The 10248-nt window shown below is 45.1% G+C and overlaps 1 protein-coding gene across 4 annotated transcripts in view; it reads left to right on the plus strand.

Annotated features, from left to right (window-relative positions):
• nfyc (nuclear transcription factor Y, gamma) overlaps positions 1 to 9245 on the plus strand; it is a 55907-nt gene extending 46662 nt beyond the window's left edge. Inside the window, exons 6-11 of one of the 4 annotated variants that reach the window (XM_057827393.1) lie at positions 4242 to 4418; positions 7040 to 7108; positions 7249 to 7398; positions 8425 to 8529; positions 8612 to 8671; positions 8735 to 9245. In XM_057827393.1, coding sequence (XP_057683376.1) covers positions 4242 to 4418; positions 7040 to 7108; positions 7249 to 7398; positions 8425 to 8529; positions 8612 to 8671; positions 8735 to 8854 — 681 coding nt within the window. In that variant the 3' untranslated portion in view covers positions 8855 to 9245. The remainder of the gene's footprint in view (positions 1 to 4241; positions 4419 to 7039; positions 7109 to 7248; positions 7399 to 8424; positions 8530 to 8611; positions 8672 to 8734) is intronic. The other 3 variants (XM_057827392.1, XM_057827394.1, XM_057827395.1) reach the window with 3 other exon arrangements.
• Positions 9246 to 10248: the final 1003 nt, after the last annotated feature.

Here is a 10248-nt window from a genome sequence, read left to right on the forward strand (position 1 = left end):
GGGGACACGCTGGATCTAACAACACAAAAGACAATCTACAGTCATGTGAAAAAGTTAGGACACCTCATTAGATATTCCGTTCTTTATTAAAGGGTATGTCATGCCCTGGGAAAATGTTAATATTCCATCATTTATCCATAAACACGTGCCTTTTGTATTCATATCATGCCACTTGGTGTAATTACACACAAGAAAATGAGAGAAATTTGGCCCGATTGTCAAGCTAAAACGACCGGCGCCCGAGATCTGGCAGATTGTGTGTGACGTCACGACAAGTGAAGAGAGTGCCACCGGCCACTAGGGGGGCAGCGCCTGTCTGCATCAATATAATTCCTTCCAGTGATGGGAGAATTAGGGGTGTTTTGAGCTGTTTATGCTGTTGCATTGTGTTCGTCCTGCACATATTCCAGGTTCCCTCGTGAAGAAACACCCCTCGTTGTCAATAAAAGAGAATTCAGAATTGCTCTTCAACAAGAAAAAGGCTCAGTGCTTTAATACTGAATGGCGGCGATGATGGCAGACAATTTCGTTTCTAGTTTCAGCGACGAATCCGACGTAACGAATGTTCATCTAATGGTGACGAGGAGAGTTACGAAGCTTTAATCTGTGTTTTAGGTTACCAATTTGAGCGCAAACGAACGCCAATGCAGCGTAATGAAACGGTCACTGAGGGGAGCAATGACACTGATGAAACATCGGCAGCAGATCGTGTGGGAAACACCAATGATTCGTTTTGCATTTCTTTTTGTGAAGCTGATACACTGTGACCGCAAAATAAAGTATAGAATAATTATCATTTATTGCGCTATCATAGCTTTTCGCTCTGCCAACAGACACAAATATGAATGGGATCAGAGGATTTGTTCTATATATTTTACGAGCGATAATTTATACATGTGTCCAGTCCTGTATCAAATGTGTGATATTTTTTTATTATAAAAGAGTACTCACTCTGGCCATTTCGAGCTTGGCTGCTCCCCTCCTTTGCTTAGCCTTAGCCTCCTTTGCCAGTCATCGTCCTCTTTCTTGATATCTCGGGACATTTAGGGTAGCTGCGCGTGTATGGTGGGCACCGCATCTCCTTTGAGCAGCAATCTTTTAGCAAAACCCAATTTCACTTGTCCATAGTTCGAGAAGATTTCAGGTGGAAAATGCGCACCACAGAAAACCGTGCCGGAGGCTGTGTCTAGAAAATTAGCCCTCTTTGCACAGACGAACATTACCCATTGTCTGCGTAGTCCAGCTTTTTTTTCGCGTTCGGGAACTCATGGATACTATATTCGGATAAATAGCTATTTGTACACCACATAGCACAGCAGTTTTGAACCATTTCAGTGATGTTTTGGTCAAACAAACCCGAACCCTACTCTCTCGTCGATAAAAAACAATGGCACCTGGCTCCGCCTCAACTTTCATTCACTTGTAGTGACGTCCCCGCCCCATTCGGCTGTTTCTGGAACACTTACGAAAATGTTCGTCATTTTCGATAATTGCTCATTAATGTGATTGATTTTTTTGTTAACTTTATCAATATTTGTTATCTTGGCACATAACGGTTCTATTGATGTCTCACACCCCCTTTGCGTTTTCATACCCTTTAAGGAAAGTTCACGTATCAATGTCTGATCTTGTTTTTCTTTATCTCTGGAAAAGAAAGTCCTTTAGTTGCAGGTAAACAACAAAAATGAACATTGTTTTGCTCATTAAACCAAGGAGAGGGACAAACTTTCTTTAGACCAGTGCTTCTCAATTATTTTCTGTTACGCCCCCCCAAGGAAGACGTAAATGTTTCGCGCCCCCCCCAACTCTCTGCCGCCACTGTAAATAGTATCATTCGTCTATATTACTATTATAAGTACGCCTCAGCCTAACATTGTGTCCTTTTTTTTTCTATTAAAGAAAAAAAGTAACATAGATCAACTTATAATAAAGTATAACTTTTTTAACATTGTGTTGCTTGTAACAGAAAAGACTTAATGCGCATCAATTTGCCTGAAGTTAAAAAAAAAAAAAAGTCACATCCAAACTGTAAAAATACACTCAAGGTACATTTTTGACCATTTGATACTGAAAAATAAAATGTAATAAAATCAGTAAATAATAACAAATTCAAATTGATTAGAAACATTTACTCTTCAGGACAACATGCCAAAAAATTTGACCGAAAAAAAACAAAACTGAACAGAAGGGGGGAAAAAGGTCTCTGGACAGAAGGAAAGTTTTTATTTTCGCTGATTCACCACAGTGCTCACTGGTTTACTGATATAACACTGACAAAGCGGGACGATTGTGACAATTGGCAATATTCGGCACATTTTCGCTGAAAAACAATCAAGCGGCCTATCAATGAGATTGAGGTCTAATGTCTTTAAGTGGCGTCTTAACTGATTTGGCTTCTCCGCTATAATCATTTTTAGACTCAGTAAACAGTGGTCTTTCCTCATTTCCCACTATATTAAAAGTCAAAGGCAAACGGCCCGAAAAAAGCGCATTCTCGGCGGCCGAGGGAGAACCGTAGGTGAGGGCGGTGGTCGTGACGATCCCAAGCCGAAAACGGCACTTCTCGGCCGGACACGTGAGAAAGACAGTGGGTCGCTGCGTGAGTCCAGCTCTGCATGAGTCTCTTCCGTGTGCTCTTGCTTACTTCAAAAATACTGCACGCACTTTGAAAATGAGAGCGCCACTGCCACCCACGGAGTGGATGTGCAAGTACACTTTATTCTAGTACGGCAAAAAAAAAAAAAAAAAGCATGTTCCCCGAGGTCACTCGCGCCCCCCCTGGCATCGCTCTGCGCCCCCCTGGGGGGGCGCGCCCCACCATTTGAGAAGTACTGCTTTAGACTGATGTCAAAGACTGGTAGATGGCTACAAAAAGCGTCTCATTGAAGTTATTTCAGCCAAAGGGGGTAACATTACCTATTAGGTGGTAGGGTGTCCTAACTTTTTCCTCAGTTAGAATATGCATTTTTGTTGATATTTTTGGTTTAATAAGTAAAACAATGTTCATTTTTGTTGTTTAACTGCAATTAAATCACTTTCAAGATCAGACATTGATATGTGCTGAAAGAATCTGACCTTTTAGCCAGACCGCCGGAATCACGCCAGCCGAACTGCCGGACACGTGCTGGCTGGCGAAGCCCCAGAGACCCGGGCTGGCGAACTCCGACATCCCGGCCAAAAGGCCAAACAGCGCATTCACTTTAGTCGTAACCCCTTGTAGTGACTCCATTTTGAAAGCTTCAAAAATGCTTCGAAATACAAGGTGACAATTTATTCTGAGTCGACGGCAATCATACAGCACAGAGGGACGAGGATTCAGGGTCAATACATCACAAGTCAACAAAAGGTTCCTGACAAATATGACAATGCTTAGTTAAACATTGTCTTTTGAAGGCTCTCGCGGGGTGGGCCGTGGGCAGGAAGAAGGGTGTGTTTGGGATTATTGTCTGTTTGTGGATTGGGCAGGAGCATTCGGGAGTTACTTTTGTCAGTGCAACGAGGGTTGTGGATTTTGCCACCTCAGCGTCAAAGGGGCTCTTGGAGTCTTATCAATCATGTTATTCGTTGGATATCGGGTGTTCTTCAGTGTTGCTTGTGTTGGGACAGGGCGTCCCGCTATTTGTTCTGGACTGTCCGGGAGAACTGATTGCGAGTTTGGTGGTGCAGACGTGGGCTTGTCAGCATCAATCTTGCTCAGTCAGTTGCATGGCGCACACGTTGGGCTTCCGTGATAAGAAGGCGTCATGTATCTCTTATGCCTGATATTCTACTTGTTTTTCTTAAACTATTGTATAAGTGCTATTTATTTTCTATTTGTTGTGTTAGAGTTATACAAACAGTCAATCGGTAAATGCGAGGAAAGATACTATTAACATTTCTTAATAAAAAAACGGAATATTTAATGGGGTGTCCTAATTTTTTCACATGACTCTAACTCTCCGTTACTGTTTTTTTTAAACAGTGTTGTAAATTACAGTTGTTCTGTAAAACACACACCTATTTTCTCCCATGTTCCTCCCTGCCATGGGAGAGAAGCAATCAGTCTTGTTATTGACCAGCATGATGAGGCGTTTGTAATGGATCTCAGGTTCAGACTGCATCACTCTTTCCCCCCGCAGTGACAGCCCATCAGTTATTCATCAGTGTCTCCCCTCTACTATTACACATGCTAACACATCAGAGAGAGAGACATAAGTGCTGACAAGGGTCCTTCTCTTTGCGCCCTCAATTTCTATGTGTAGGAGGAGCTGCGTCAGACGGTGGCCCCGGCGGAGCCGGTGCAGTACTACTTCACCCTAGCGCAGCAGCCCGGCGCCGTTCAGGTGCAGGGTGCGCAGCAAGGCCAGCAGCCCGCCGCGCAAACGGCCACCACTATCCAACCCGGGCAGATCATCATCGCGCAACCGCAGCAAGGACAGGTATCAGACAAATGGGTAGACGGAAACGCCTAAGCGCCAGCCTTTTATTTGAGATTCAATAGTGAGCAGAAGCACCTGTCTTTATTGACCTAAGTTAGTTCTCACACACATAATAGGCACATGTAATCTAAAGAGGAAGCAGTTATGCTAAGCAAACACCGGCTGATGTAAATGTTTTGGTTTAGGAGTGGTCACTCACGGGCATTATTTTGCCCTTTTCAAACTAGGATTAGGTTTTTAAATCGAGATTTAAAGGGACTACACGGCGTTTGTCACTTTTTTTTTTTTTTTTTTTAATTTTTTTTACCCGCGACTGCCACTTCTGGGCTAAAACTTAACTAAAGCTAGTGCATAGTATGAGCACGAAAACAAAGCAACATGCGTTTGGCCCATCAAATCGGCACCAGAAACCTAAAAATGATCAGCAGTGGGTTAGAAAAGTGTTTTTGCCAAGCAGAGAATAGGCGCTTCTGCGAGCAGATGCACAGGCGCTTTCTATTGAAATAAAGAAAAAGCTTTTTGGGGCAGTTTCAGTTAAAATGTCAGAACTCTGTTTACTCATGAGGGCATTGGTGGAGCATACAGAGTAGAAAAGGATTTTAAATCGACTCTAAAAATCCTCTATAGTCCCTTAAAGTGCCTGTGACAGCATAAAAATAATCCTAAATAGCATTATTATGTGAATTAGTCATATTGACTGAATATATCTGACTAAATACAACAATTTGGCAAAGCGCTGAAATTAGTCTTTTAATCTGCCGTTTAGACCCGCCTGTATTTATAGCGCTCTAGCGTCCCCAGGTTGGGGATGATGTCCGCAGGGTCACAGTTTCATCTGATTTAGAATTCAACCCATTGAGGGGGAAGATTCAGAATGAGGAAAATACGACACAGAGCAGCAAATTGTCATCATTATTTCAATCTCTCTGCTCCAATATTTTTACAGGATATTCTTCTTATCTAAGTATTTGTCCCAATTGCTAAATAAATGGTATGGTCATGACAAATTAACGGTGTCATGCTAAATGGAATATAAAATATTAAAAATGCATTTATTCAGTACGACATGGCAAAATTACTCCATAATTGTCAAAGCTGTGGACTTCAAGTACCTCCTGAATGGTATTTTATGCCACTGGAGTTAGTCCGGCTTTTGTCATTTAGAGAGCGTAAACAAAGCAGGAGGTGTGACAGCTAGCCGACATGCTAACCCGAACCGAGCGACATTTCCAAGTCTTATTCACGCCTTTCGAAAACGAAAAAGCACACAAAACTACCCTGGATCATGTCACACGGCGGCAGGGTTGACCGTCTTCACCGACAACTTGCGGTGAGCAAGTTACAGCTTGTCGTTCCCCTGCTGCGTGCAGGGATGCTCGTTGAGGGGGAACCAGCTAGGGAATGGCCGCCGGACTAACTGGCTGACGTCTGAGAAGCCTGAGCCCAACTCGAGGATAGAGGTCTATTGCCGGGCACACGAAGAGGGCAGAGGGGGCTGGTAGTCTGGACGATATGGCGAACCGCAGACGAGAGCGGGGGGCTTCACGATCATTAGCTAAATATAGCTGTCTCTCCGCGGGCATGCGAAGAGGACCAAGGGGGTGTGCAAGAAGCCGTCAGTCTTCGGCCGAATGGTCTTTTCGGTGGACAATCAGCCACAAAATGCAAGCCACGTCCTTATTAAAACGTGTGCTATGATCCCAGCATTTGACATAATACAAAACACGTAGTTAGTCACTTGTAAGTCCAATAGTTGCACAGTTTTCGGTCTTGTTTTGGCCAATGTCCATGGGGACCAGGAAATTTTTCAAACCCAAAAAGGCTCACACGTCTCTTCCTGGTGCAGCAACAAAAACCTGCAGCACATTTGGCTGGCGTGATGTGAAAAATACACAAATTCATCCGTAAAATCAGCTGACCGCAGTCCATCTGCATGCTATAAAGCAATGCTGTCTTGTGAGATGCTGACCAGGGTGACGTCACATTCGCATTCCTCCTCAATCCAGGAAGCCACTTTTCATGGCGCGGGATTCAGAAAATTGAATCTATCAATTGATCGCTTCCACACACATCCAAGCGGTCCATTTCATTCAGGAGCATAAAAGACAGCGTGAAACATCAAATAAACATGCCGTTTACTGTCTTAGGCACTTTAATCAGAGTTGATGTTTCAAATCATACTTTCAATATTGATTTTGCTTTTGAAGCCAGGGTTAGGGTTTGTAGTTGGGATCTCAAGTAGGGTTTCATGCCCCCCAAAAAAGTGGGTTTGAGTCAGGATTTCCAAAATAGGATTACAAGGAAGCCCCCCCACCTCCCAGTCGTGGAAAAAAATATGAGCGCATCTTCAGGGTCATTGGATAGCCTAGCTTAGCAGTCCCTTGGATAAACCATGACAAAGAGGAGGAGAAAGTTTTCATAAAGTGCATACCCGTCTTTGTCTGCGTCTTCCTGTGTCCCATTCCTGGCATTTTTCATACAGATGCATTGATCATTTTGCTTTTGTTTAACATTGTGGCGCTGCTTTTCTCACTGCCTTTTCCCTCCATGTCATCATCTCCCCCCTCCTTGCTTTTGCTTGGCTTTTTCTTTCTTTCTCCTCCTCCCCCGTGGGCCATCAGATGCTTCAAGGTGCCACCATGCAGCAGTTACAGCAAGTGCAGGTGCAATCACAGGGCACGCCCATCACGGTAAACAAAACATGCGCTTATTTATCCTCCCCGATCTGGCTCAAATCCATGCACTGTATCCTGGTTCATTCGTGGGAATCATCTTGTCAGTCTTGTTTTATTTCTTAGCATTAACCGGCCTGTCTCTTGTCTTTTAACAGAGCGCACCCGTGGCCATGCAGGTGGGCGACCAGCAGGTGCAGATCGTCCAGGCGGCCGGAGGGCAAACGCAGACGGGCCAGGCCCAGGGCCAGACCATGCAGGTCATGCAGCAGATCATCACCAACACAGGAGAGATCCAGCAAATTCCGGTGAGATGACAGCATAGAGGATACAGTCGGTCCTCTTGAAAATTCTCCCAAAGTATTCACAGACCCTTTGAAATGTTGGTACACTGATGCCTTGAGATACACGAGGTTCAGATTTTTCGTGCCCATTAGATAAAATATAAGCTCTGAATAGTAGCAGGTAACTCCACTGGCTTCACAAGAAGTACCAGTTTTTGAGATATAATTGGAAAATATTCTTGCAAAAAGTTAGCACGGCGTTGACGCGGGGTTAGTATGACGTGGACGCGGGGTTAGCACGACGTTAACGGGGGGTTAGCACGACGTTGACGTGGGGTTTGCTCTACGTTGACGTGGGGTTTGCTCTATGTTGACGCGGGGTTAGCGCTACGTTGACGCGGGGTTAGCGCTACGTTGACGCGGGGTTAGCGCTACGTTGACGCGGGGTTAGCGCTACGTTACAGTGGGGTTAGCGCTACGTTGACGCGGGGTTAGCGCTACGTTGACGCGGGGTTAGCGCGACGTTGACGCGGGGTTAGCGCGACGTTATTGCGGGGTTGGCGCTACGTTAACGCGGGGTTAGCGCTACGTTAACGAGGGGTTGGAGCGACGTTAACGAGGGGTTGGAGCGACGTTAACGCGGGGTTAGCGCTACGTTAACGCGGGGTTAGCGCTACGTTGACGCGGGGTTAGCGCTGCGTTGACGCGGGGTTAGCGCTGTGTTGACGCGGGGTTAGCGCGGCGTTGACGCGGGGTTAGCGCGGCGTTGACGCGGGGTTAGTGCGACGTTACAGTGGGGTTGGCGCTATGTTAACGCGGGGTTGGCGTGACGTTAACACGGTGTTAGCACTGTGTTTTCGCGGGGTTAGCAATAGGTTGAAACAAGTTGTCTACATTAAAACGAGAAAGCCCTGGTTGAAATGTTTCTCTAACACTGGCAGCTCTGCGCTTTTGTAAAATTGAACCATAGTGGAAGCACAGTCGATCCTGTTCAGTTTGAGCTTCTATTCTTACTGACACTTTGTCTCCCCCTGTGTCAACTGAGTGCAGGTGCAACTAAATACAGGCCAGCTGCAGTACATCCGCCTGGCCCAACCCGTGTCAGGTGCGCAAGTGGTGCAAGGACAGATTCAGACCCTACCCAACACCCAGCAGGTAGCCACCGCTTTGCGTCTTCTGATCTTATGTCTACTACTGTCCGGCATCTCACCTACTGGCGGCGTGCTCGTGCTTCCAGATCACGCAGACAGAAGTGCAACCAGGGCAGCAACAGTTCAATCAGTTCACTGACGGACAGGTAATTTCAATTTGGATTAAAAGTTAAGGAAGAGTTGTAAATTTCGTTTTTCTCGCCCCACAGCAGCTGTATCAGATTCAGCAGGTGACGGTGCCGGCGGGTCAGGATCTGAGCCAGCCCATGTTCATTCAGTCCACCAGCCAAACGGGAGAAACGCAGGTCACTCAAGTCACCAGTGACTGAGCCCGACTTCCGCCCGATCCTCTCTTCTTTTTTGTACAGTAGTCTCGTTGTCATAATGTTCCTTTCCAACGCACGTAGCCTTTTACGTTTTTATACTTTTTTGATACGTCGTCGACCGCAACCCGTCTGTTATTTTTTTCTCAATGTTGGTTGGGACGCACGGGAGAGCTCCAACGCAACTTTTTGATTCATCTAGATCTGCCCTTCTTTCCCTTTGAGTGTTTCCTTCAATTTGTACAGTAATAGTCGTCATTTTTTTGTGTGCATGTGGTCCAAACTGCCAGCCATTATGATGTGGAAAGATAGGTACAATTTTATTTTTTTGGAATGTTTTTTTTTTAAGCAGGCCTTGTTGGTGACAACAACAAAAAAAAAAAGAAATGAATTAAAAAAAGTAACGTTGTAAAAAATGTGTTGGCTTTGCGTTCCTTTGAACTTCTAACTAAAAGAATGAGTTTTAGGCCGGTGTTGGCATGCTTGTGTTCTCAGTGAGCGAGTAGAGAAGCTTTTAAAAGGGGCCGACGAGATTCCGACAACCCGGCCAAAAGGCCAAACTCCGTACGTTCACCTTAAGGTCTATTTACATGCTGACTCGAAAAATTTCTAATTTGTATTTATATGGTTCCGTCTCCATTTGAACAATGTCGCAATTCCACATGAAAACAATATAGTATTCATGCCAGGACCTAGAGGGCAGTGCAGATTTACAATGCCCCACTAAGCTGCTCAGCCCGGAAAAAAAACATGCCCGCCCACTCCAAGCAATGGCATTTTTCTTTTGCTCCAAAAGGCACAAAAAATGGAAACATTCAACATATGTAAATTTGAAAATATTATTAAAACAGTAAATTAAGTCCGTCGTTCTGCCATTTGCTGTTTTTAATGTTTAATAGCACCGCTGCACACGCCCATGTGACGTGAGCGAGTTCTTACATCATCGAAGCGAAGGCAGTTTCCATTCAGATGATAGCTCTGCGACCCCTGTAATCGAATTCTTCCACTTTTGAGGCAGGTTTCAGAATTTTTCGTCTTCACCGACACCATATGCACGCGAGGCCATTCCGCTACTCTGCCTGTCTTCATGTCGCCATGAAATCTGCCCCTTAGTCTTAACCCCTTGTACTGACTCCATTTTGAAAGCTGGAAGAAGGCTTCGAAGCGCAACTTGACAATTTATTCAGGTTGACACCGATCAAACGGCAAGACGAACCAGAAGCTGACTCGGGTGAAGAGGCAGACTCGTTCCAAGGTCACCATACCACAAGTCAAAAAAAGGTTCCCAAGAAAAACGACAACAATTAGTGAAACACTGTATTTTTGAAGGCTCTCGCGGGGCGGGCTGTTGGCAGAAGAATGGTGTGTTTGGACATGGTTTAGGATTATTGTCTGTCTGT

The sequence above is a fragment of the Corythoichthys intestinalis genome, chromosome 22, assembly GCF_030265065.1.
Source record: "Corythoichthys intestinalis isolate RoL2023-P3 chromosome 22, ASM3026506v1, whole genome shotgun sequence".
In the NCBI taxonomy this organism is placed as follows: domain Eukaryota; kingdom Metazoa; phylum Chordata; class Actinopteri; order Syngnathiformes; family Syngnathidae; genus Corythoichthys; species Corythoichthys intestinalis.